Source organism: Zootoca vivipara, chromosome 14, assembly GCF_965207765.1.
Source record: "Zootoca vivipara chromosome 14, rZooViv2.hap1.1, whole genome shotgun sequence".
In the NCBI taxonomy this organism is placed as follows: Eukaryota; Metazoa; Chordata; class Lepidosauria; order Squamata; family Lacertidae; genus Zootoca; species Zootoca vivipara.
In genome coordinates this window covers 44,941,318-44,969,239 of record NC_142597.1, presented here as the reverse complement: position 1 = coordinate 44,969,239, position 27,922 = coordinate 44,941,318, and the positions used below count along the sequence as shown (strand labels likewise).

The window sequence follows — 27,922 nt, the reverse complement described above, 5'->3', positions numbered from 1 at the left end:
AAATTTGGATTTCTGCAAAAGGAAAAAAAAATCAAAAATGACTTTATTAGAGCTTTCGACGTCACATTTGCAACCTCTTTCCATTTCTGCTCTTGCGGTGAAAAGCTGGGGGGGGGAGCAGAAGCAAAGCCCAGATCAAAATAAAAATAAAAATACAGGCAGCGGAAACCCATTAGAACAGGCCTCTCAATGTCAAGACCATTAAAAAAATTTAATTGCCTGAGGGAAATGAGCTGGGGGAGAATTAGGAAAAGGTAAGGCAAAAGGCCTGGTGGGGTTTTTTTCCTTTTAGAAAAACGAATTCCCAGATAGGAGTTGTAACGTATGTGTACACCCACACCCACACACACACCAGCGTTATTTAGAAAGTTAGCAAAGGGCAGGGGGAAGAAATCACGATTTCCTTACATTTCCAGCTATTCAACAGAGGACTGACAGAGAACAGAAAAATGAAAAGCTCATTCAGGGGAGAAAAACTATGGGCTGAAAATTCCTCCGTTGGCTTCTTCCTGGGGATACGGTGCCAAGCTGCAGGAACAGCAATTTTACCCCCCCCCCCCGCCTCTGCCATCGTTCCCTCTCCCCTCAAAAACCCAAACCTCCCAAACCCCTGAACCGCTTCTTTAAAATAAAAATTTAAAAAAAACAACTCTCCTGGCAATCTGTGAAGTTTTGGACGTTGGCTGTCAAAGATGACACGCTCCCCCATCCCCACCCCCAGCATACCTGAAACGGCAGGTGTGTGCAGATGACATGACTGTAGTGATAGCCTCTTTTTGGTTTCCCCAGGAGGAGAGCGGGGGGGGGGGGCGGGGACGGGGGACGGGAGGGACTTTTAAGACTGATTTCCCCTCCACATCACACCTTCACTTCGACAAGGGGTGGGGGTGGGGAAAGAGATGACCCTCCAGTGCTCCGAGCCCCCTCCCCCAAGTGATCCTGCAGTTTTGGGATTTAGGATTCCAGTAAAACCAAAAGCGACGGAGGGAAACATCGGGGCGCAAGGGGAGGAAAACAGCAGGTCTGGAGGGAGGTCAGGGTGGGGGGTGGGGGGTCCCGGCTTCCCGGAGACTTAGTGTGTCGTCGGCGATTGCAGACTCCCGGCGGGAAAACGGCTGGAGGCTCCCCCCCTCTCCTGCAGATGTCCAGAAATGTGCGGGGGGGGGCAGTGTCTCTACCCGTTAAGAATTCTTGTCCGGTTTCGAACAGGGCGGTGGCAGGAGAAAGAAGCAGGAGTCTTCTTCTTTTTTAAGGGGGGAGGGGCAGTGGAGAGGACTCCGAACCGAAGTTTAAATAATCCCATAACGCGAGTCTCTGCCAATTCCACGTGAAAAGTCTCGTCGTGCCCGCAGGCCCCTGTTTTTAATTTCTTTTAAAATAACTAATATATATAGATTTATATATATTTATATATATATATATAGATTTATATATATATATAGATTTGTATATATTATCCTGCGATTCTAGTTCCTTTTTCGCCGCGCCAGAACAAGCGCCAGAACAGCCACCGCCACCCGCCCTCCTGGATGTGTGGGGAGCTGCGAGGCTCGCGGCAGAGAGGTAACAGCGGCGGCGGCGGCAAGAGATTCAGCGGCACCTCCGGGCTCCTATCATTGGTCGGGGTGATCCATGGCTTCGTCGTAAGTGATTATCCTTTTGGGGTCTGGAGAAGGAGGAAACACAGCGAGCATGAAGTCAGGTCCTTGAGGGAACAAACTACCCGCGAGGTCCCCTTCCCCACTTAGATCTGTGGAACCGGCATGAAGATTCTGCATTTGTAGGAAACCGATCTTTGGAACTCTCTGCCAATTGATACCAGGCAGATGCTTTCCCTATATTCTCTTCCTGATGCCTGCTGAAAGCATTTTTTCTGTAGGTAAGCCTGTCCAGACATGTTGGCATGTGTTCTGTTTTCTTTTTTTGCAATTTAATCTTTATTATTTTTCAGCTTTGCTGGCGGCCTCCCTCCCCTCCCCCCTTCCTTGCGGTGGTTTGGGGGGGGGCCTTGGGAGCCACGGTCAGGACGGGCACTGTTGTTCCGCATCCCCGACAGCCCTCGTGGGCAGCTGTTTAAGCAGTGAGACCGTAAGGTCACAAATATAAGCCGCACTTTAACTTTTCACGGTTGGAATTTGGAGGGGAAAGTGTGGCTTATATTCGGGCCAATACGGTATAAAAAACCCTGCGGAAATGCTTTTTAAAAAACATTTTGAAAAATACATTTAATTTGACATAGCTCACTATCGCCATCTAGTGCCACATTTGTATAATGCACTTTTACTACTACTACTTTTTTTTTACAACACACCTAAAACGTTTTATTTGCAGCTGTACAATAGAGTCCTGATTTTAATCCTTTTCTGTGTTTCAAATGATTGCTTTTAATGGTTTTGATTGATCATTTTGTTGCATTATTATTTTTGCAAACCTCTTTGCTTTTTTTTAAAAAAAAATAACCAAGCATCTAATGTTTTATATATGTAATGCTTATCATCAAGCAGTACGGTATATCAATTTTATGAAAACGAAGAGGTCAAGGCAGATGTCACTGAACTTCCAGCTCCTATCGGCCACCAGCCAGCATCCCCAATGGGCAGGGATGAGGCGAGCTGCAATTCAGCAACATCTGGAGGGACAAAGGTTCCCCACACCTGACAAAAAGCCGCCAGGGTCCTTCCTAAAGGAAATTAAAATTAGTTTAAACCAGCTAAACAATGAAGCCTCCCTGAGGAGGGGTTTCTCACCCTCTTGGGGGGAAAATCCCATCATCCCTGGGTTCAAATTTATACAAGCAAGGAAGCCCTCTGAGCATCCCAATGGTCTCAGCCCAATCTTCATCACAGGGCTGTTGTTCGAGGATAAATTATTGGGGTGTTTTTTATGGAGCGGCCCTCCAAATGTTGCTGAATTGTAATTCCCAGCATCCCTGCCCACTGGTCATGCTGGAAGGCCGCAGTCCCCCACCGTAAGCAGCCAACCTTCCACACAACTCTCCCTACACAAAATAAATTAAGCAGCCCATCCTTCGCAGCGGGGCAGAGGCAAAGCAGACGTCGTGGCCATAGGAGATTCTTACCTTGCTTTTTCAAAATACAAATTGTTTCCATTTCTGTGGAGAGAGAGAGAGGAGGGGAAAGTTAAGTATTTCAGATTCGGATCTGTGTGAGGCATTCAACAAAGGGATGTTTCTCCAAACAACACCCCCCCCCCCCAATTTTCAACAGGATTCCTGAGACGCCCCCTCCCTCCAGCCGGGCACCCACTTTTATTTAGCTACACTTAAAAAGGCTTTCTGGTTTGTGCTGAAGAAAAGGGTGGCCTGCCCCAGAGGAAAGCAATCTAAAAAGTTAAAAACACACAAGAATGAAAAAAGGGGTGGGGAGGAAGGTGAGGACCCCAATTCTACAAACAGCATCTCTGCAAAACTGGCACCCCTCTTTTCCAGCAAAAAGGAGAATGAACAACAAAACACACACAGCGCGCCCTGAGATTGCCAACCTGCTGCCCTCCGGCCATCTTGGGGCTCCCAGCTCCTGCTAGGTGGCATGGCCAGTGGACAGAGATTATGGGTCCTGGGAGTCCAGGCGGAGCCAGAGAGCGCCAGTTTGCAGAAGGCTGCCTCGGCCTCATCAGAGTTGGAGGGGGGGGGGGTCCTGTGGATCATCTAGTCGTGCCACCCCCTGCCATGCAGGAATACCCAGGCATGGCAAGAAAAAGACACACAAACACCCTTTCCCAAGTCTTTCTGGACCCTTGAGGACTAGACGCTTCAAGAAAGAAAAAGAGGCGTTGAATGAATGGCATTTTACTGGCTGAACCGCCCACACCTGCTAGCTTCCTGGCCAGGGTGTAAGAAACAGGGGATGTGGCGCTGGATCAGGCCACGGAGCCAAGAAACGGAGCCCTCCTGGGGAGCAGTTCTGGGCAGCTGCCCCATTTGTGCCACAACCTGTTGAGTGGCAGAGGGTGAACCTCGGCGGCTTCTAGGTGCTGCTGGACTGCAGCTGCCAACCACATCCTTGACGGCGGCCAAAGCTGGCCCCTGGAAGAATATCAGGAGAGCTGAAAACTCTCCACCTTGGCTGGTTTTTCACTCTCTATCCCCCCCTTTCTATCTCCCCCAGATTAGTAGGAGAGAACATGGGAAGAGGGCCTAGCTGCTGAATCAGGCCAAAAATGGTTGTATCCAACCCGGCTCCATTGATCTCACAATACCAATCAGATCTCTCCAGAGGAACCCCACAAACAGGATCTGAGCACATAAGCCTCTCTCCCCACTTGGGATTCCTAGCAACTGGCATCTACCGATGTCCAACAGGGACACAGAATCACAGAACGGCAGAGTTGGGAAGGCTCAGGGGTCATCTAGTCCAACCCCCTTCAATGCAGGAATTTCAGGATTCAGGGATGGGGGATGGGTGGCGCTCCCCATGTCGCAGGACTACAACTTCCATCATCCCCAACCACCTGGGTCATGCCGGATGGGGCTGATGTGAGACTGAGTCCAACTTACACCCAGCCCCTAATACAGCGTTTCTCAATCTTGGGTTCCCAGCCGTCGTTGGGCTACAACTCCCACCATCCCTGCTAGCTAGGGAGGAAGGAAGGGAGATGTAGTCTAGCAACGGCTGGGGACCGGAGCTTGAGAAACACGGCCGTAACGGGAAACCTTGCAAGCAAGACCTGAGTGCAAAAGCGACTCTCCCCAGAAACTGGCACTCATGGCAGGCTGGCAGCAATCCGTGACCGCCGTGAGGTCAGCCGACCTCCTGGAAAAGGAACCACAGAGGACGGGGGACGTGTAGTGTCCCTTGCAAACTGCATCCCACAACCGGTCAGAAAACAGCCGTGAGATGCAGCAAGCCACACACACACACCCCTTGCAGCTGCGGGGCTGAAGATCCACTAGCAGGAACTGGCCAGATAGAAATTCCCTGGCTTCGGGGCTCCAAGAAAGGAGATTCCGGCCCAACCCCCTGGATGCCTCTCCGCTTTTGTTTCTCAATCCATCAAGCAGCAAAGGGGACCTTTGGAAAGCTGCTGCCGGTCAGAGTCAACAAGCTTGGGGTAGATAGGCAAAAGAGTGATCCCCTCAAGAGATCTCGCCTCTTGGAGGCACCAAAACACTACTCAGCAAAAGAGGAGTGCTCTGATTTTATTTTTGACCAGCCTGTTAAAAGGGTAGCAGCCTGCATTGTCCGAGATTTGGAGAGGAAGCCTTCTCCTCCTCCTCCTCCTCCACAGGGTCCTGCCTTTGGCAGCTTTACCTATAAGAGCCTGCTCAGCTATAAGGCAGCAGCTTCCTCTGCCCAGCGGGACGGTCGAGACACAACACACTTCAACTCTTGCACCCCCTGCCAACAGCTCAGCCCCCGGGGTGGTGCTTCCTGGCGGATGCCCTCGAAAAGGACCCAGCCAGCAGGTGCTACGGTGGAGTCTCAGAGGAACAAAGGGAGCTGCCTTAAATGGAGCCAGGCCCCCTGGCTTCAGGCAGGAGCCGTTGCCCACCTGGAGACTACATCGGGGATTGAACCCGGGACCTTCAAAGCGAGTGATCTCTGACGTTGGGCTGAGGCCCTTCTCTTGATGCCAAGGGCTGGCGGAAGCTGCTCCGCATGCAAACCTCCCCCCGTCCCTCTGAACCACCTCGAGTGTTGCTATAAATACCCACCTCCTTTTTTGCATGTGTCAGGTATTCATGAAAAACATCACACTACGCAGTTTAGAAAAGAGCAGGCGTGGTTAGCTTAGACCCATTCACAGAATGGTACACTTGGAAGGGGCCCACCGAGGGTCATCTAGCCCAACCCCCCCCAAAATGCAGGAGTGACAGCGGCCCAAACTCTCTTTTGTTCCCTAACGGCTTCCATTATCCCGGATGTTGAGTCAGGAGACCAGAAACATCCGGAGGAGGGGGTGCCACCTCTGGTACCCCTGTCCTACGGCCCCTGATCTGCAAAAATTGTTAGTGGTGCAGCCAAGTAGGGTCCAAAATGGTTTCAAATTGGATGGGGGCCCTTGGGTTGAGATTCCTGACGGTCCTTCCCAATTCTACAAGGTTAACATTCTAAGTAAGCCTTGCCCGCTTCTGCTGCTGCTAGAGAAGAGAACCTCCACATCTGGACACAGTCTACCTTATGGTACCAGCTGCTGCAGTTCAAAAAGACGATTGACATCTTTGCCCCGCTAATGAGCTTCCCAGAAGTACCCCTCTGCCCCTGGACGACATCAGGGGTGGGGAAAACCTGCATGGGACCCCCCCCCCCCCGGTGCTGGGACTCCAAATCCCATTTGGAAAAGATGGGCGTTGTAGCCTGGCAGCGCCTGGAGGGGCTGCCAGAGGCTCCCCCTCCCTAATCTTAAAGGAAGGGGACAGCGGAAGATGCGCAAGGAGGCATCAAGAGAAAGCAGGGCTCTCCCCAACCATCCCCCCTCCCCCCCAAAAAACCCCTCCTTCCAGGTGGGGCTGATGGGAGTTGTAGTCGAAAACACCCAGAATGTTGTCAGGTTGGCAGAGGCCACCATAAGAGAGCAGCGAGGCTACAATGGTTGAGGGGGGGTCCCTTAGCAAAGTGCTACTCCCCCCCCCCTTTACACTACTGAGGCTTAAAAAAAACTTTAGAATCAGATTTTCCCACACCAGCACCTAAGCAGCTCCCACCATTGGTGCATTCTCCCCCCTGGAAATCACTGTCGCTCCTGTGAGACCTTGTGGCTGCCACAAAACACAGCAACCCCTATTTTCACATCTTTCTTTTTTGCAAGGAAAGGGGACCCAAAAAAGGAGGAGCCCCCGCTGTCTTCAGTACTTATAGTCTTCCTCTTAACGTTTTCACTAGGGTGGGACAATAAACGCGTTGTTGTGAAACGGTGCAAGCTACAGCACGATTCTCACTGCACGGGATTTGCACGGTGAGCCGTCTTGGGGAAACTTTCACGGCTGCAAGGCAGCCTATAAAGAACGAACAACGTAAGGCAACACCTGGGTAGGAAAGGAACAGGTGTTCCTCACATCCTTAGGCTGCAGGTGTCGGAATGGCATGGGGCAGGAGAATTGGGGGGGGGGTGTTGGGTCTCTCTCTCACACACACACAAATACAAAGGGAGAAAATACAAAATGAACAAATAGGCAAGTTAATGAAGGCACAGGGAGATGCCTCAACCGTCAATTTTCTCAGACCAACATTCCAACCAGACACATAATCTATAAAACAATTTATCTTCTGACATCCGCACGGCTGTTTCTCACCACAACACCCGCCCACTTTGATATTTCCCCCTGACGGAAAGCACCCCAAAACCAAGTGAGGTTCATTTCTTTCCTCCTCCCTCCCAGCCCATTTTCCTTTCATGCTATGTCCTGTAAAAGGCCTTTTTTACTTTACTTTTTCCCCAGGCTGCTTTGCGACCCTGTTTTTGTCCAACGAGTAGGATTTAAAATAAAAACCGTTCCCCAAACCAGCACTAAATCCATTATGCCAAGGGGGGGGGGGTAGGACAAAAACGGAGGCTGAAGCAGGACACCAACGAAGATATAGATTTACCTTGAGTGTGATATAGAACAGCCGCCCTCAGGTCAAAATCACCCCAACTCTCTTTCCTTCCTAGGCCACTCTGGCACCTCAGTTCTTTGGCGGAAACTAACAAATGGTTCGTGGGCGAGGCCAGGCGCCTCTCTACGGGGCAGTCCTTGGAGAGGAAAACAAAGGTGCCACCTGCTTCGGCCTGGCACTGCCCGCCGGGCCGAAGGGGCTCCGAGAGGAAGCCACTGCCGCCGGCCGCCTCGCCCGCAGCCCCCAGCTTCAGGACCCTGCCAGGGAGCTGCAGGCTAGTCCGCTTGTCCAGCTCGTAGGCCTTGGGGAAGGCAGGCGGGTCGGACCCTGAGGGAGCCGCCTCGGGCCCTGGGGACGCCAGGGCGGTTGGGCCCTCCCCCTGAAATGTCACCTCCGCGGCCTGCGGGCCTGCCGGCTTCCTGGCGCCCGCCTCTGGGCCGGCGCTGGGCTCATTGATGAACGACAACCCCCACTGGTTCTGAAAAATGTCACCCAGGCTCTTCTGGCTGGCCTGAGGCGGCGGCGTCTCAGCCTGCACGGTAGCGCTGAGAAGAGCGGCTTGCATATTCGACGGGTAGATGAAGAGGCTGGACTTGGGTGGCGGAGGCTCTGCCGGGGCGGCCCCGAGGCCCGCCGCGTCCAGGGGCCCCCCCTCCGAGGCCGAGAGGATCCCGCCGGGCACCAGGAGGGGCTGGGGCCCCCGGTCGGCCCCCGCCAACACCGGCCCGTTGGAAAAGCCGGCCGAGGTGACAGATTTCATGGCGGACATGGGGACCTGCGAGAGGCGGCCGGGGGGCTGCAGCTGGGCTTCGGTGGCGGACGATGAACACAGGGAGGAGGACGAAGATGAAGACGAGGAGGAGGAAAGGGTCGGGGAGGAGGCGCTCTGCGCAGCGGCCTTGTTGAGGTTCTCCTTGACCTTGCTGGCGTAGCTGATCTTGGGGACGATCTTGGCGCTGCTGTTATCCACCGGGAAGACGGGGGGAGGCTTGAAGAGCGTCCAGGAGTCCTCCTTGGAGGAAGCTGCCGGCACGTGCTTGCCCTTCGGCCGCTCCTCAAACTTCTTGCCCGCGGCGCCGGCCTTCCCATCAGAGTTCTTCCGCGGCGGCATGTCGCCCGGCTTCCCACGCCCGGCCCCCAAGCCCCCGGCCTCACACTTCCAAGCTGGCTTGGGAGCGTCCACCCGGCCCCCCGCCTTCGCCTCCCCGCCCTCAGGCTCCTGCTTTGAAGTCGTGGCGGCGGTCGAGGGTTCCTGCGGCGTGGCCTGCGTCAGGCCGAGCGCCTCGCACCCCTTGGCGCTGTTGCGGCGCCCCTTCCGCTTCTTGGGGGTGGTGTAGCTGCTCTCGGAGCCGCTGCCATCGTTGTCGGCCCCCCTGGCGACGTAGCCGTTGGCGATGTAGCCCGAGGAGACCATGCCGTTGGGGATGCAGAGGGCCTCGGGCTTGTCAGGGGACCGGCCCTCAAAGCATTTCTCCGGCTTCTTGTCCGCGGCCCCCTTGGGGACAAAGCCCTTGGGCTTGAGCCCCGGCTTCCCAAAGGCACCGCTCCCCTTCGCGGTCTGCTTGAGCGCCAGGGCAGAGTCCCCGGGGGTCTGGCTGCCGTTGGGGACCCGGGAAATGGGGCTGGCCGTAGCATCGCCCCCGTTCAAGCTCTTGGGGGGGGACTCCCGTTCTCCGATGCTGCCATTCAGCTCACCGTAGCCTAGGAGGAAAAGAAAGGCAGAAGCGTTAAGGTCAGAAGTCGCACTGCCTTCGTATCCCACTTTGACTGCCTTCTGGCCCGCTAGCAACTGGGACTTTTGGGGGGGGGTAGACTGCCTCTGTGCCTGGAGGCTCATCGCAGTCACCGCCCCAAAGTGGACACTTGCTGTAAGCAGGGTTATAAATTAGCCAGGCACCAGGTGCGTTTTTGCGACTGGCGCGGGTCCAATTGCAAGCATCTGAAGATCCCTGGATGCCAGGTGGGCAACTGGGGAAAGCAAAATGTCCCTGAGAGAAGGATCTGAAATACTGCCCTGGAAGCTAGAATTTGCTTAATTCTGGATTGTTTCATTTGATGTTTTAGTGTGTTGTCAACCGCGTTGAGATTTGTGCTTCAAATAAATATAAAGCGCTATAGAAATGATAATAATACTTCCAACATGAAAAAAATGGCACCTAGACATTCCATTATGGCAACCGTAACCGAGATTCAACATGCTATTTGGTGATCAGATTATATATCTGAGTTTTAACACTGGCTGTAAGCTAGTTGGGTCAGACTCGCAGGGGAAAGGCAGGGTATTAAATAAACTCAGTCCATCAAACATTATTATTATTTGTGTGTGTGTATTCAAGAATATCTGGGTGCAGAAAGATATAGGGCCTGCCCTCCACCCTAAGGGGGCAGGGTGGGTTACCACAAAAAATAACCGATCAATCGATTAATTGCACTTCTATTTCATATGTGCTTCTCTCCTCCTTTCATCTCCACAACAACCCTGCGAAGCAGGCTAGGCTGAGAGGCAGCGGCTGGAGCCCAAGGTCACCCACTGAGATTCCTGACCTCCCCGAGATCCTAGTCAGACAATATCTGCTACCCCACATAACAGGGTAGAAAGAAGGGAAGCAAACCTCCCCTGCTCAAACCACAAACACTTACACATGAAAGCGCTAAAAGTTCCTTTTGCTCCTGTTAGAATACCAAGCGCTCCAATCTATGTGCTCAGCACCCAGGTAAGTCCGTTATTTGTTCATTTTTCCTCAAGATTTCCACTGGGGGGAGGCATACGATAGGAGCGCGGACCTCAAGCGACTACAGAATGTGGAAGTGCCAAACCAAACAGATTCACAGCAGTAAAGGCACTGGGGAGTTCAAGTCTGGACTACCGCAAGGCACTCTATGTGGGGCTTCCCTTGCGCCTGATCTGGAAGCTGCAGCCAATGCAGAATGCTGGAGCACGACTGCTGGCAGAAGTGAGACCCACGGCACGTGCTCAGATCTGCGCACCTTGCCCACCTGCTGCCGGGCCAAGTTCAAGGCGTTCCTCTTAGCAGACAACGCCCTTGCCAGCTTGGGACCGGAGATCTCCTTGCCCCATATAAGCCCACTTGACAGCTTCGATCTGCAGAAGCGGCCCTCTTACGGGCGCCCCATAATCCCCGTTTCACATTTGTAAGGATTAGTGTGGCAGCCCCTACACTTTGGAACTCCCTGCCACTTGACGTCAGGCAAGGCGCCTTCAATGAACTTTTCAGCAACTGCTCAAAACATGCTCATTGAGGCAAGCCTACCCAGAAGCATAGAACGCCTTTGTGTATTTTAGCTTATCGTTAATTTTATTTTATTAATGTTTTTAAATGCTTGTTTTTAACTGGGTTTTTTTTCGGGGGGGGGGGTGTTGCATCTCCAGCCCTCTGGCAATGGGGCCCGCAGATTCCCTGTGGACTGCAGAGCTCTCAGGGGCAGAACTCCCGTGTTATCCTGAGTTCCAGAGTGGATGGAAACGTCTGCTTGCTCCAAAAGTCAACATGACTCAAGAGATTTTCCCCCCCACCTATTTCCCCCCCCCTACGTAGAGACAAGGTGGAAGCACAACTCTGCTGCGTCAAGCACAATGCCAAAAACCTCCCAACCCTTCCGCAAACCACCTGATGGAAACAGGGAACTTTTGGTGCCGAGATGTGGCCCTGCTGTTCCCAAACAAAAAATTCTCCATCCCAGGTAAGGCTGGGGGAGACTATCTACCTGAAACCCTGAGAGCCATTGCCAGTTGGAGCACTGAGCTATAGGGGGACCAACTCTCTGCGCACTCAGATCAAAGCAGCTTCCTGTGTTCCTGGATGCACCTAGGACCTCGTGAATTGAAAACAGACGCTCCACAGCTGAGCCACAGTCCATGCCCAGGAGACTTCAGGCTTATGCAGGGAGCTTCCTTGCGCAGAGTCGGTCCGTGGGTGGAGGTGGCTCAGCACTGTGTTTACTGGAGATGCCAAAAGGGATAGAACCTAGAGCCTTACCCCTGAGCTATGCCCCTATGCCAGGGGTCAGCAAACTTTTTCAGCAGGGGGCCAGTCCACTGTCCCTCAGACCTTTGGGGGGGGGGGCGGACAGACTATATTTTCAAAAAATAATAATGAACGAATTCCTATGCCCCACAAATAACCCAGAGATGCGTTTAAATAAAAGGGCACATTCTACTCATGTAAAAACACGCTGATTCCCAGACCACCCACAGGTGATTGGGCCAGATCCGGCGCCCGGGCCTCAGTTTGCCTACCCATGCCCTCCAATTCCTTCACACATAAAACTACCACGCCGAAGGCACAAGGGAAACTGGAACCACAGGACGATCCCTTATTTTAGTTCAGCTGGTAAGAGCCGGAGACTCTTAATCTCAGGGTTGTGGGTTCGAGTCCCATGTTGCGCAAGAGATTCCTGTATTGAAGGGGGTTGGACTAGATGACCCTCGGGACCCCTTCCAACTCTAGGATTCCATGATCTCTGTGGTCATTGTAGAGTCTGAAAGGATCTGAACCCCCTGCCATGCAAGGTATCTCAACTAAAGCAGATGGCCACCTAACCTCTGCTTGAACACTGCCCAGGAAGGAGAGCCTGCCCCCTTGGTTCCACCGTCAAGCAGCTGACATTTAATTTTCTGCATGTAGCTATTGCCTTATAATATAGGAGACAGAGATATGGAGCTGCCCCCTCTTCACCACCATCCCAAGAACTACAGACTAAGAGAGGAGACAAAACAGCGCCAACTTTAAGTGGACTAGGCCAGGGCACCAGCAATTTCCACCGCCTGGAAACTGCTAAGCGCGCAGAGACTCAGCTGGCGATGGATCTTTTCTTTCGGTTAATATTTATTCTGCCACTGCTGTTCTTCAGAAATGTTTAGAGAGAAAGAGAAGGCGCACGGCCATAGCAGTGTTGCACTGGGGGAAGGGGATGAACCGATAAGAAACTTAAGAACCTAAGGAGAGAAAACTACCAGGATCAGGCCCATCTCATCCAACGTCCCGTTCTCACAGATTCCTGTAGGAAAGCCACATGCAGGATCCGAGCACCGGAGCCCTCTCTTCTCCTGCAGTTTCCCACAACTGGGATTTAGAAGCAGACAGAGAGTAGCCATCTTGGCTAATAGCCATTAATACCCCCTCCCCTCTACTGATTTGTCCAATCCTCTTTTAAGGCCATCCGTGCCGGAGGCCACCGCTACCTCCTGCGGCAGAGAGTTTTGAAAGTCACCAAACAGACACCGCAATTCAGAAATGCAGGGCTTGGGAACCAGGAGCATCAAAAAAAACCCTTCCATTATTATTTTACATTCTGGTCCAGATTTTCAAGTGTACAAATAGAAGACACCCTTGAGGCAGGGTTCGAAATTAGCAGGGCGCCAGGCGCATTTTGCGCCTAAAGACTCTCCATTTGCGAGCACCTCATAAAGTCTGGGCACCATTTTTTGTGCCTGGCTGACACTCAAGGATTACTGAAATGTATGTGCTTTGAAGCCTCAAAGTATATGTCAAAGACAGACAATTTGTTAAGGAATTTAACAATAAAGAGTAGAGTGTTTTGAAAACTGAAGTACCGTACCTGTAGCAGTATTTTTATTGTCAACACCAAATTAAACATTGACAATTTTTGCTAAGAATGAGATACTAACAATGTGCCACTTACGTGAATTGCAAATTAATTCATGCTTATCAAAATAATAAATAGAGTTGCTGACTCCCCCCCCCCAAAAAAAATGGCGACTAGACATTCTCTTTTGGCGCCCACAACTCAGGTCACAGGAGCCATTTTCCACGCTAGTTTCTAACTCTGCCTGGAGGCCTGTGTAGGGAGAGAGTGACCCTCCAAGGGGTAATGTTACTACAACTCGCATCATCCCCAGCCTTTCTGACTGCTGGAGGTTCGAGTCCAACAGCATCTGGAGGGCCACACAGGTCGTCGTTCCCTCCCACCCATCCCCGAGCTACAGCCCTTTCCCCTCAAAATGCAGCAAGTTTCCAAACCTGATGGTTCTGAATCAAGGATTGAAATAGGAAACTGCCTTATGCAGAGTCCATCTAGCTTGGTACTGTCTACACTGGCTGGCAGCAGCACTCCAGCTTCAGAAAGGATTCATTCCCAGTCTGACCTGAAGATACCAAGGACTGCATCTGGGACCTCCTACATGCAAAACAAATGTTCCAGCCCTGAGCTATGGCCTTTTTTCCAAAGGCCACTGGACTCCAACTACCTCCATCCGCGACTGCTGGCTGCGCTGGCTGCTGGGAGCCCTAAAACATTCCAAGGATCTCGTAGGGAAAAGACACCCATCTTTTCTCCACTGGTTTTCACCACGTTGTTTGAGGTGGTTTTCAAACTTCAGAAAACAGGAACCCACTTCTGCATTTAGGAAACCAAAGACCTGCTACAAATCTCGGCGTGCGGCCTGCAAAGTGATTCTAGGACGCATTCTGCGGGGTGCAATCCAAACAATGTGGAGTTTCCCCACTAAACCGAGGGTGCGGCCCAGAACACATCCAAACCGCATCTCATCGCAGTCAGTCAGCCAGCTGTCCGGAGAGGACAAAAATGGCTTTCAGGACTGCTCATGAGCCATTTCTGCGGGGGATATGGGCCACCTCTGATAAGCCCCAGAACCCAGTTTGAAAGCCAGGGGTGGACCCATAACTTGGAGGCATGGCAGCACCCTCTCCTTTCCTGCAAAGCGAAGGGTGCCAGGATTGACTATGCATTCACGGATGTTGAGAGTCCAGTGGGGGGGGGGGAGAGAGAGATTTCAAGCCCCAAATGCAGCCGTTACGTGGCCACAATGGTCCAATGGCAGTGTGGGAGATCTGCGGCGTGTGCAGGGCGAATGGCAGGTGTTTGTTCTGGAGAAGATCGGCTCCAACCCTGACGCAACATTACAAAGGTCAAGAGGCCTGGGTGGGGAGGGTGTCTTTTGCATTTGGAAAAGATGAAAGTACTGTAAATCGCTTAGGGGTGCCTCACAGGAAGCTATTCTCAAAGGAAAAACAGAACAGGAAGAATAGCCAGACACCTTGGACTCCGACACCATGGCTGGAGGCCTTCGACAGCCCTCTCCTCCTCCAGGAATTTGACTAAGAGTCTTTTAAAGTCATCTAGGTCAGTGGCTGGGACACTGGTGGCACTGTGGTGTAAACCACAGAGCCTAGGGCTTGCCGATCAGAAGGTCGGCGGTTCGAATCCCCGCGACGGGGTGAGCTCCCGTTGCTCGGTACCAGCTCCTGCCAACCTAGAAGTTCAAAAGCACGTCAAAGTGCAAGGAGATAAATAGGTACCTCTACGGCGGGAAGGTAAACGGTGTTTCCGTGCGCTGCTCTGGTTCGCCAGAAGCGGCTTAGTCATGCTGGCCACATGACCCGCAAGCTGTACCCCAGAGTCTGTCACAACTGGACCCAACGGTCAGGAGGCCCTTTACCTTTAGGTTCCTCCTGTTCCATCCCTTTGACGCTGCGCTGCATGAATAAGGACTTTCTTTTATCCGTCCTAAATCTAAAGCAGTTTCACTGGATGTCCACAAATTTCAGTGTTATGAGAGACGGAGACAAACTTTTCCCTATCCACTTTCTACATGCTGGGCATAATTATATAAACTTCTATCATGTCACCCCTAAGCTGCAACCTTTCCTCCTAGGAGTCTTGCTCTATCTCCTGGATCACTTTGGCTGCCCTTTTCTGAACCGCTTCCAACTCTACAATATCCTTTTTCAGGTGAGGCGACCAGAACTGCACACAGCAAATAAATATTAATGTCATGAATGTCATGAATAAGATCCATGATCTCTGGTGGACCCTCTGTTGGGATGCACAAGCTTCTGAGCTTCCCAGAACTTTCAAGGATGCAACATGCTCTTGCATCTTTTTAACCTACATTGTCTTCAACATGTGAAGGCCTTGGGATGACAACCCTGCGGCCTTCCACATGATGTTGGACTACAACTCCCATCATACCCCACAGCCAGCAGAGCCAATGGTCAGGGATAAGGGGAGCCATGGCCCAGAAACATCAGGAACACCTGTACTAAGGTGAGACAGGACCTTTTCAACTACAGCACCAAGTCTCTGGAGCATCGTCCTGCTGTTAACATTTTACTGTGGGAAAACAGGCTTGCAGGCCTGGCTTTTCAAGCAAACCTTCAGGCACAAAATTTTGCTTCTGCCTGACCTGCCGCCTTTAAATATTGTTACCGTGAACCATGTGACCTATAAACAATATATAAATTTCTGCTACTATTTGTATTACTACTATTTCGTACAAATACCTATCTGTGTGTTCACACACACACTGGTTCCCGACTAAAACAACCTGAAAGAGAAGAATCGAATCAAAGATTTCCCCCACAAGTCCTCTTCTGTCCACTTACTGGAGATTTATTTGGAGAGGCAGGATGGCGAGAGTTTTCTGCAGAACAGGGACATCAGTGTCCTCACACCTTCCTATCCATGAAAGGAAGGTTTTAATGGATCACTAAAAGGGGGGGGGAAGAGTTTACGGCTCCTGGACCACCATGCACACTTCATGTCTGGGGGCTCACTCTTTCAGAATTGGTCACTTATAATGCCCATGAAGAGAACGCAGGGAGTTTTTTTGCCAATTGCAGGGTAAAAATCTGGACCATGCAAAATCTGGCCGACATCCTCCCCAAAATGATTTTAATAGGAAATGCCCCATATTGTATTGGCTTGAGGGACATAACTGAGGGTTGGGTTTGTTTCTTAAGCATCCATGTTTTTATACAAAAATATTATGGAAAGTGGTTGCCTCAGCTGAAGAAAGCAACTGCCCTGCAAGGAAGTTCATCTAGGGCAGGGATGTCCAACTTCCAAGAGACTGCGATCTACTCACAATATTTAAAAAAACTGGCAGTGATCTGCCCACTGCCATTGGAGGAGGATGGACCAGAGTTGTTGAGCTTTTTTGGGAAGCCAAAACTGTTGAGCTTTTTTTTGGGGTGGAGATCGACCTGGGAGGTGGCGATCTACCTGGGACACCCCCATGATCTACCAGTAGATCGTGGTCTACCTGTTGAACATGCCTGATCTAAGGTGAACCTGGAGACTTCCAGATGTTGGTAGAGCACGGCTCCACCATCCCCAAACCATTTGCACACTGGCTATGGGAAGCCCAGCAACTTCCAGGGGGCCACAAACACAAAGTCCTCTGATCTGGTCCAGAATTGTCCACTCTTCAAGGCAGTTAGTGCTCAAAACATTTCAGGAAGAGGCATCCCATGGACCTGCTTAAGGGTCCCATCCAGACCTTATACTTAAAGTACTGTTTGACAGCCATAGCTTCCCCCCAAAGAATCCTGGGAACTGTAGTTTGTTAAGGGTGCTGGGGACTACTAGGAGACCCTTCCCAGAATTACGTACTGTCCAACACACCACAGTTCCCAGCATTTTGGGAGGTGGGTGGGATGGGGAGGGCCCTGACTGTGTTCAACTGGTGTGAGGGGGCTTTAAACACTCTCTGACCAAGATCTGCCTCTCTCCCCATGGCACCCACAGCTCAAGTCCTTGCTATACATTTGGGGGCTCGGGTGCCCACACAAATCTTCCCAGACACTTCCACAACAGAAGCCCTTGCGGCACTGTGGCTGAAGCGGCACACTAGCTCTAGGAGACCTGGGTTCGAATCAGCCAAGAAGCCCATCTCTCTTGCTCTCTCTTTCACAAACACACACACAAAGCTTTTGCAAGGATAAAATACAGCGAGAAAGAACCCCATAGCTCCTAAGGGTGGGGTAGTAACAACAATCTTGGGAGGTGGTGGGCTCCTCTTTGCTTAGGCTTTGCCACCCTGCTGCCCCCCCCCCAAGATGTTTTGGACTCAACCCCCATCAGCCCCAACCACGTTAGCCAAGGCTGAGCCAGGTGACCTTTGGAGCTCCCTTCCGCTTGCACGACAGAGATCATTATTAGGGAGAAGTTGCTGATAATTAGAAGAAAACAAGCTGTTGCAGGTTAAAAGCAGCGGGGTTCAAAAATCATCCCCACCCCACCCAGGTGACCTTGGGAGCAATCACCTCTTCTTCCTCTAGCCAGCCTACCTGGCAGGGTTGTTAGGAGGGCCAAACCGGGTGAACATAACACACGACCCCAAATCCCTCGCAGGGGGGGAGGGGGAGGGAAGAATTTCAACCACCATCTTAACAAAGCCCCCTCCCCCGCCAAAAAAACCCCCTGCCTGTCCTTGGCAGGTTTCGCGGTCTGCCTTGCGCCCCTAAAAACACCCCCACCCCCGCCTGCCCCAAAGAGACCCCCTTCCTCCATCCCGCGCCCCCACCCCCAAAAACCCTTGTTGCTTCCAGACATCTCCCCCCCCCCAGCCCCCGACCCCCAGCATCCGTCCGGGGCGGACAATGGCGCGGAGCCCCCGTCTAGGCCCGAGCCAGGCCAGGGCGGTGGCGGTCTCGGCGGCTCGCCTCCCGCCCAACATGGCGGCGAAGGCCCCGGCGGAGGAGGAGGAGGAGAAGGCCCGGGAAGGAGGCGGCCTCGCCGGCTGCCAGGCCTGGAGAGAGGGGGGTCCCTCCCGGCCCCCCGAAAGGGCCAGCAGGAGGGAGGAGGCCTGGGTGGCCGAGCCGGGTCTCTGCCCTCCGCTGACGCCGCCTCTTCCCGGGCCCAAGACCCCCGCCCCAAAGCCAGCCCCCTGCCTCTTCTCCCCCAGGAGAGGAAAAGCACCGCGCTCGGGCCTAAGCGAGGCCAGCCTCGGCCTCCCCCCAAAAGTACACATTTAAGCCCCCCCAATACACGCGCCCTCATTCCCAGCCCCCCAACCCATGGGTCACATATCCCCAGCCCCCCCCCCGACACACACACCTCCACCCCCGTCCTGGCTTGAGAGCCTCTCTCTCTCTCCCGACCCCCCGGCAAAATAAGAGAGATTTGGGTCCGGAACCAGCAGAGGGACTCCAGCCCTTCTTAGTCGCCCTAAACCCCCTCCCATACATTAACTAGGGGTCGCTCCTGGCTCTGACTGGGGGGTCCCAGGTATAAAAGGTGTGATTTTGTGTCTGCGGCACGAAATGCGCCCGCCACCAAAAATCTGATTTCCCCCCCTCTCTCTCCATCCCCAAAACAGCTCCCACATTTCAGGTTGTGAAGCTCCGAGTGAACCCTGTTAAAAAGTGAAAGCAAATAAAGACCCTCTCTACTGCCTTCCCGATTCTGATCCGGGATCTGATTTTTCCTCCCCCAAAACGAGAAGCCACGAATCCCACCAGCATCCTGGTTCTGGCCGGGATCCAGTGGGGATCTCCCCCTCCAAAACCTTCCTGATAGCATATTTTTTATTATTGTCCCCAAAGAACGAGCTGCCTTCCCTCCTCCCTCCTCGCCGGCCCCATCCCAGGCAAGCCGTGGGGAGACCGACCCCGCTCAAGGTCTGGGGGTGGCGAGGCAGCATGGAAACACCGGGGTCTGGCTCCCCCCCTAAAAAAGGACCATATCCAAACCCCCATCTACTTATACCCCCGAAAAAACCAGCCAGCTCCCATCCGATATCCAGAAAGCGCTTTCGTCCCTCCTAGCAAGGGGGTCCCCGTCGGCCTCTGCAAAGCGCGCAACACGCCCGGAGACCTCCAGCCGGGATCTCCTTCTCCCACCCAAAAAGGGAACTCGGAGGTCAAGCCGTTTGCCCCCCCCCAACCGCCCGCATGCCTTGACCCCCCCAAACCCCGATATGTGCGCCCCCGCCCGCTAGGGCGCCCCGACCGGCGACGCCGCCCTCTTCACCCCTCGCCGGCTTTTTGCGCGCGCCCTGGGCCGCCGACCTGCTTTCTTCCTGGGCGCGTCGGGCTGTTGGCCTCCTCCTCCTCCTCCTCCTCCGGCGCCGTGCTTGGGCTCATGCTTGAGGGCTTGCAAAGGCGCCTTCGGCGAGGCCTTGGCGGGCGCGCTGCCCTCGGCCAGGTGCTGCTGGTGGTGCTGGTGGTGGTTGTGGTTGTAGTAGTAGTAATGGTGGTGGTGGTGATGGTGGTGAGGCGGCTGCTGCTGCTGCTGCTGCTGTTGCTGTGGTGGCTGATGGCCGGGCTGCTCCTCCATTGAAAAGCCACGGGGCCTCCGGATGATGATGGCGGCGGCGGCGGCTGGCTCTCCCCCCACCCGCGATCCTTCTGGGCCTCCCTTCGTTGGCTGCACCGTCCGGGAAAAGGGGTCTCTCTCTCGGCTCGCTCGCTCGCTTCCCGGACGCCCCTGCCCACAGCCCGCCGGGGGGAGCGCGGCGCGCAACAGCCAGCCACCCAGCCCGTCTGCCGCTCCGCTCCCGGCCTGGAAAGAGAGCTGGGGGTGGGGTGGAGGGGGGGGATCCGAGCAGACTGACAACCGATCTCCAGCAATCAAAAAGCTTCCGGGCCTCGCTGGCCCCGCCCTAGCCAGACCCCCCCCCTTTGGTTTTTTGCGCCCCCTTCTTCTGCTCCGGTATTACTTCCCAAGTGCAAAACTCCCTCCTCCTTCCAGCACCATCATTCTTGGCACGGGCTGGGGGGGGGGTCCTCCTTCCCGAGATTTTTCCCCACTCTGTGCTTCCCGGGCTGCTTTCTCCCGAAGGCCGGCCAAATCCAACGTCAGCAATTCGGAGTCTCGCCTCTTTCTTCCCCAGCAAGCCGTCGTTGGCGAGGCGGCGGCGGCGGCTCCCCTCGATCCTGCTTCTTGCTTAGCAAAAGGCGCTTTCGCACGCAGCCCCGCCGCCGCTGTTGCGCGCGCTCCCGAGCCCGGCCTGGGTTCTCCCCGCCCCCTACGGCTTTCCCACCCCCTCCGCCCGCCTCCTCCCGGCCCCAGGAAGGGAGACGTGGAAAGCTGGGAGCGGACGGGGCGCCACCTGCGCGCGCGCTCCTGCCGCTGCCGCTGCCGCCGCCCCTTTCTGGAGCTTTCGGGGCTTTGCTCGCTGCCGGGATGGACGCGGCGCGGGCGGCAAGGATGAGCAGGAAGGAATATAAAGTTGACAAAAACAAGGAAACCTAAAGCGATCCAGCGAGGAAAAGGGATCCGGGTCTGTTTTGCAATCCTCTGTGGCCATGATCAGGGTTTTGTCCATTTCCCTTTTCCGGAATGATCAGGGTTTTGTCAATTTTCTTCCTCTCTCTCTCTATATATATCCACACAACCACATATATATTTATTCCAGAATGGGAAAAGGACATTATCCTGATGTGGCTGTGTGTACATGTATGTATGCTGCTGCTGCTGCTGTTATTGTTATTATTTATTTTATTATTACTTGGTCTTTACCGGTCACTTGTTATCTAATAACGTTTCCAAGCGACTTACATTTATTATTATTATTATTATTATCATCATCATCATCATTACTAATTACCCACCCTACACCCTAAGGTCCCAGGGCTGGTTACAAGTAAAACCCAAATAATTAAAACAGTTTAAATAACTAATTACATACGGGTGTGGGTGTGTGTACGTGATGTATAATTCAATTATTTGTATTTATCTATTGCACTTTTTTTCTCCAAGGAGGTCAGGGTGGTGCATACTTTGTTCCCCCCACTTACTCCCCACAACAACCCTGTGAGTAGGTCAGGCTGAGGGGCAGGGACTGACCCCCAAGGTCATCCTGGGAGCTTCATGGCTGAGAGAGGGATTTGAACCCTGGTCTCTCCCGGGCCTCGTCCGACACTGACCGCTGGCTCTTCGACTGTGGATATGCCCGCATCCTGCTCCGTCACGTGTGCATTGTGTGTCTCCTTACCCGGGAGTAAAACCCCACTGATCTCGGGGTAGGCAGGCCTAAGAGCCCAAGTTTAGGTGAGCCGACTTCGAAGTCAGCCCCTATTGAGTTCCGGGGGGGGGGGGGCTTTAATCCCAGGGAAGCGTGGTTAAAGGATCGTTGCACCATGAAAATGAGTGCCCAGGTATACTGAATTTGTTTTGATCCCTCCCCCTTTCCAAGGAAAACAATCAGCTGATCAGGCTCTCCCCCTTTTTGTTGCCAGGGGGTGAACTTAGAAAGCGCCTTGCGTTTGGAGTCAGAGTAGACCCATCGGAATGAATGCACGTGCCTGTTAGGCGCCATTGATTTCCATGGGTCTACTCAGTTGGGCCCAGGCCTTGCATTCATATCTCTTACTTTATTTTCTTGCGATCGCCGCGCAAAGAGGCGCAGGCGGGCACGGGCTTAAAACGCGCCTCCTCGTTTACGCGCGAGGAAAATTGGCAATATATACAGAAATACTGTACAGTATTTGCACGTTTCCAACAGGGACGCGCCAAACTTTGCAAGCGCATATTTGGGCGGCAGGGGGCGCTTCCCTTCCTCTTGCCATCCTAGGACTGACTTGTTCTGGGCCCCCTCCCCTCCCCTCCCCCCCCAGCCACCAACCTTTTGCCAGTCTTGGCAATGGATGGTCTCATGCCCTAAATCCGGGCGATGACCTCACTACCGGAGCTGGGATCAGGAAGGAGCGACACTTCCCGGAAAGACACGTGGATCATCCAAGCCGCCGCTCCCCCTCCCCACGCGTTCCTTAGAGATCCGCGCGCGCAGGCACGCTTAACTACACAAGAGATGCTGCTGCTTTGGGAAAAGTAGAAGGGGAGGTGCAGGAGGGCCCTCCAGGAAACAATAAAGGGAGCTGCCAATTATTAATTGATTAATTGCCCGCCGTCCGTCTTAATGTCGCAGGGCGAGTTGCAACATTATATTAAAAGCAGCTTCTGTCCTTTGACGTAAGACAGGGGTAGTTTTCCAACTGAAGTTAATACCAGCTACAAATAAAGCCAGGAATGGATATGGAGAAGGAACGGTCACCAAGACAAACTTAGCATTGATCATAGAAAAATAGAATTGTAGAGTCGGAAGGGATCCGAGGGTCATCTATTCCAACCCCCTACAATGCAGGAATACATACGCAACTGTCCCAACTGAGCTATGTTGATGTTTTCACCAGGCATATAAAGTGAGGGTTGGCATATTTCAAAAAGTAACATTCCTTACACTTGCAAAGTTGTTTCCCTTTTTTTAGGAAGACCCCAAAATTGTTAAGCTTTTTCTTGGGGGGGGATCTCTCCCCAAAATAGTGATTTTAAACTTTTGGAGCTGTTTCCGATGGGGCAAAATTCTCCCCTGATCCTGATGCCATTTTCACACCGGAAGAACCAGGACGTGTCAGGAATTTTCCTGAAGTATGGCAAGCCTAATAAACTTTGGCAAACATATAAAAAGCAAGAGGGAATGGGATGGGTCCCCAGAGGCAGGCGACATATTAACCTCAATTGATAGAGGAAGTATGCAATTTATCCATTGTTTTCATGTTTACTTCATCAGTTTCTATCCAGCCTTGTGAAATATTTCACACGAGGTGGCAAGCAGTAATAAATATATAAGAACACAACATGTAATAACACAAAATTCTCTTTTGCAAGGGGGGGAACCAAACCCCACCTTTGGAACTCCCTGCCCATTGATATTCGGAAGGCACCTTTGATGAATTCTTTGCAGCACCTGCTATAAACATTTTTCTCAGCAAGCCTGCCCAGGCATGTGATTTTATTACGCCTAAGATCCAGAACATGCCTACACCATTGGGTAGGATTTCATTCCTTATGTGTCAGATTCGAATGTACAAAGCTCTCTTCCACCACGCAATTGCAAAATTTGGCTGTTCATTTTTATTCAAAATATACTCTCTATTCATTTGGAAAATACAACCTCTGTTTTGGAACTTTGATTACATTTTTTTCCTTGTTTGAACTTCTGATTTTACGTTAGTATTTTAAAAGTTCAACAAAATTACTGGATTTATATTTTAATTTTCTAAATCTTTGTTTTTTATTGGTATTTTAAATGAATATTCAACACTATCTTGTAAATAGCTTCGAGGTCTTCTGTTCTAGTAAGCGGTATATATACATTTTGTTAAACATGTATTTTGTACAATACCCTCCGCTGAGTATTGGATAAGTAAAATGTGGAATTTATGCTATTAAGACAAAATTAAATACATCATGAAACAAAATTAAACATGGCTGTATTGACTGGCGCTGATGGGAGTTGTTAACAAGTCCAAAATTTCTAGAAGACTTTCTGCTGTTGAAGGAGTTTATCTATATATTTAAAGCCCTTCTGCATATTTAATTTCTTCCACTACAATGATTTACACTTAGGACAGCAATTGTATTCATTTAGGGCTACAATTATATACATAACCATGCTTATGGAAGACAATATCACTTGGCTATGAGTGATCGCCAAAGAAGAAGAAGACATACCAAGGAATAAGTCCTATTCTTTCCCCTGAGCCGACATGTACACAATTGCGTTGCCAGTTTGTGAGTTTCCATCAGTTATTTAACCCCTTAAACTTGCATATCTTTGCAGATCAGCAAAACAGCATTATTTAAGGAACACAAATTTTTAAACTTCTGTCCTATAAGAGACGTAATGGTCTCCTATATGGAAACCGAAACTCTTTTATTATATCCTATCCCTGATAGGTGGTGCTGTGGTTAAACCACTGAGCCTAAGGCTTGCTGATCAGAAGGTCAGCGGTTCGAATCCCTGTGACGGGGTGAGCTCCCGTTGCTTGGTCCCAGCTCCTGCCAACCTAGCAGTTCGAAAGCACGTCAAAATGCAAGTAGATAAATAGGAACCGCTACAGCGGGAAGGTAAACTGCGTTTCCATGTGCTGCTCTGGTTTCGCCAAAAGCGGCTTATTCAGGCTGGCCACATGACCCAGAAGCTGTACGCCGGCTCCTTCGGCCAATAATGCGAGATGAGCGCTGCAACCCCAGAGTTGGTCACGACTGGACCTAATGGTCAGGGGTCCCTTTACCTCTACTATCCCTGATTTTGTATATTTCTTAAATATTTTATTTCTATCCATATTTTATTTTATTTTATTAATTGTAACCCAATTACGAGTGCCTTGCTTGCTTCTGTATTTTTATGAGCGTAAAGCTGAAATAAACTGATTTGATTATTTAAGGAACACAAACTCCCCTTTTAAATATTGCATGTAGAAGTTGAGGTACTGTATCTGACATTACTTGTTGGATCCGAATAGATACGATGGCTTACTACTGTCCCACTAAAAGTGTTCTGAAGAAATCACTTTAAGCAAAGCTGGCCCATTTTTCGCCCATCTGCTGCTTTGAAGGCTTATTGGGCCTATTTCACAAACATTTAAAGTTCCCAGGGATTGATTGCTGTGCTGAATGTACTTTTTGCATCTCTTTACCATTCATCTGTCCCATTTCATTTTTCTCATTTGAACTGGATGAAATGCTTCCCCAGTCTGCACTGAATATTTTTAGTTATTTGTTACCGTAGTTTTCTCTTCACAAACTTTTTTGTAACCACTAAGTACATAACATTATATTTATATTTCTCCCACCCCCCCTCTCTCATATTTTATCGAGGCACATTTTTCAAACTTTTTTTTTATTTGAAAAAAAAAAACACTTTAAGGCTCCCCCCCCCCGCTGATTCATTGGACTGGATTCTTTATCGATTTGCAGTCTGCAGAGTCATAGATGTTGTACAGTAAGTATCCTTTTATCTCTTGGAGTGCTAATAATAATAATAATAATAATAATAATAATAATAATAATAATAATAATAATTTATTATTTATACCCCGCCCATCTGGCCGGGTTCCCCCAGCCACTCTGGGCGGCTTCCAAAAAAACAGAAATTCTAAAATACAAAAATCCATCAAACATTAAAAGCTTCCCTAAACAGGGCTGCCTTGAGATGCCTTCTAAAGGTCTGGTAATTGTTCTCTTTGACCTCTAGTGGGAGGGCATTCCAAAGGGGGGGTGCCACTACCGAGAAGGCCCTCTGCCTGGTTCCCTGTAACTTGGCTTCTCGTAATGAGGGAACCGCCAGAAGGCCCTCGGAGCTGGACCTCAGTGTCCGGGCAGAACGATGGGGGTGGAGACGCTCCTTCAGGTATACCGGACCGAGGCCGTTTAGGGCTTTAAAGGTCAACACCAACACTTTGAATTGTGCTCGGAAACGTACTGGGAGCCAATGTAGGTCTTTTAGGACCGGTGTTATGTGATCTCGGCGGCCGCTCCCAGTCACCAGTCTAGCTGCCGCATTCTGGATTAGTTGTAGTTTCTGGGTCACCTTCAAAGGTAGCCCCACGTAGAGCGCATTGCAGTAGTCCAAGCGAGAGATAACTAGAGCATGCACCACTCTGGAGAGACAGTCAGTGGGCAGGTAGGGACTCAGCCTGCGTACCAGATGGAGCTGATAAACAGCTGCCCTGGACACAGAGTTGACCTGTGCCTCCATGGACAGCTGTGAGTCTAAAATGACTCCCAGGCTGCGCACCTGGTCTTTCAGGGGCACAGTTACCCCATTCAGGACCAGGGAGTCCTCCACACCCGCCCGCCTCCTGTCCCCCACAAACAGTACTTCTGTCTTGTCAGGATTCAATCTCAATCTGTTAGCCGCCATCCATCCTCCAACCGCCTCCAAGCACTCACACAGGACCTTCACCGCCTTCACTGGTTCTGATTTAAAAGAGAGGTAGAACTGGGTATCATCAGCATACTGATGGACACCAAGCCCAAACCCCCTGATGATCTCTCCCAGCGGCTGCATATAGATGTTAAAAAGCATGGGGGAGAGGACAGAACCCTGAGGCACCCCACAAGTGAGAGCCCAGGGGTCTGAACACTCATCCCCCACCACCACTTTCTGAACACTTTTAGGGCTCACTTTGTAAATACGAGATGAGTCAGCGGAATTGCAATCCGGACCAATGAAGTTTGGCGCCATCGACTTGTGGTGGGTTAAAACGATTTGTTTAAAATCACTGTGCGTGTGAATTCGCATATGAAAGCGACAATATCTCTGCTATCTCTGTTCCTAATACAACCACCTCAGCCCTGCTGAGTCAAAGATGACCACTATTGTGGCAGTAAAAGGGGCTCCTTTTAAACATATTATCAGGACAGACAAAGAAAATGCTTCTTCACACAGCACATTGGCAAATTAGTGGAGGAGGGATAGGCTATTGATGGCTGGTAGTGGCTCTGCCTCCATAGTCAGAGGCCGCAATGCTTCTGAATACCAGTTGCTGGAAACCACAGAAAATATACCGTATTTTTCCGTATATAAGACGCCCCCATGTATAAGACACCCCCTAATTTGGGGGACTCACATTTAAGAAAATTGGGGGGGAGAGAGATGGCTTAAAGTTGTTGAGTTTTTTAAAGGGGGGATTGCATAAAATTGCTCACCCGCACGTGGCAGAAAATCAGGCTCTCATCTGTCCCCTTGCCGGCAGAAGCTGCTAATTGCCCGCCCAATTGCCGCAGCGTCCGCCTATCAACACCAGTCCTTGACGCACCATCCTCCATAATAATAATAACAACAATAATAATAATAATAATAATAATAATAATAATAATAATTTATTATTTATACCCCAGCCACTCTGGGCGGCTTCCAACAGAAAAATACAACACAATAAACATTAAAAGCCTCCCTGAACAGGGCTGCCTTCAGATGTCTTCTAAAAGTCTGGTAGTTGTTTTCCTCTTTGACATCTGTTGGGAGGGCGTTCCATAGGGCAGGCGCCACCACTAAGAAGGCCCTCTGCCTAGTTCCCTGCAACTTGGCTTCTCGCAATGAGGGAACCAGAAGGCCCTCGGTGCTGGACCTCAGTGTCCGGGCAGAATGATGGAGGTGGAGACGCTCCTTCAGGTATACTGGACCGAGGCCATTTAGGGCTTTAAAGGTCAGCACCAACACTTTGAATTGTGCTCGGAAACGTACTGGGAGCCAATAGCCGCTGGCAATCAAATGTCCACCCTCTGCACTATCTATGTATAAGACAACCCCCACTTTTTAAACATAATTTTTAAAGAAAAAAAACAGTCTTATCTGCGTAAAAGTATGGTACAGTATATATAAATGTTTACTTAATATCAGTTCCTTCTCACAGAGGGGATTCCATGGCCACCCAACCTCTGCTTAGAAACCTCTGAGGAAGGAGAGTCCACAGTCTCCCGAGAGAGACCGTCCCACTGTGGAACAGCTCTTACCGCCACAAAGTTCTTCCTGATGTTGAGTCGGAATCTCCTTCCTCGCAATTTGAGTCCACTAGATCGGGTCCTACCCTCTGGGGCAGGAGGAAACAAGCTTGCTCCACCTTGCATGGGGCATCCTCTCCTTCATTGCACATTTTTCAACAGAGCTTGGATAGGTGGCCGTCGGGGTTTCTTTAGCTGTGACTCCTTTCAGTGCAGGATGTTGGTCTAGAGGACCCTTGGGGGTTTCTGAGATTCTTTAGTAAAATAATAAGTGTGTGTGTGTGTGGTGGGCAGACAGGACAGGGTAGAGTTGGCCAGGCAGGAACTGGCATTTGGGTCAACTGCAT

The 27,922-nt window shown here is 51.3% G+C and overlaps 1 protein-coding gene across 1 annotated transcript; it reads right to left on the bottom strand.

The window, feature by feature from the left end:
* Nucleotides 1-24: 24 nt before the first annotated feature.
* NUFIP2 (nuclear FMR1 interacting protein 2) lies at nucleotides 25-26,316 on the bottom strand. Its single transcript, XM_035139817.3, has 5 exons — nucleotides 26,257-26,316; nucleotides 19,352-19,856; nucleotides 7,548-9,257; nucleotides 3,080-3,112; nucleotides 25-1,666 (listed from the first exon to the last, which is right to left on the bottom strand). The coding sequence occupies exons 1-5, from the start codon at nucleotides 26,314-26,316 to the stop codon at nucleotides 1,614-1,616; spliced, it is 2,361 nt and encodes a 786-aa protein (XP_034995708.3). The 3' UTR covers nucleotides 25-1,613.
* Nucleotides 26,317-27,922: the final 1,606 nt, after the last annotated feature.

Coding starts and splice junctions, on each gene's coding strand:
- NUFIP2 (XM_035139817.3), bottom strand. CDS start 26,316: ATGGCGCCAAACTTCATTGGTCCGGATTGCAATTCCGCTGACTCATCT. Junction 19,857..26,256: donor ACTCATCTCGTATTTACAAA/GTGAGCCCTAAA, acceptor CCCCACCCCCAG/CTCTCTTTCCAGGCCGGGAG. Junction 9,258..19,351: donor CGCGCCCAGGAAGAAAGCAG/GTCGGCGGCCCA, acceptor TTTTCCTCCTAG/GCTACGGTGAGCTGAATGGC.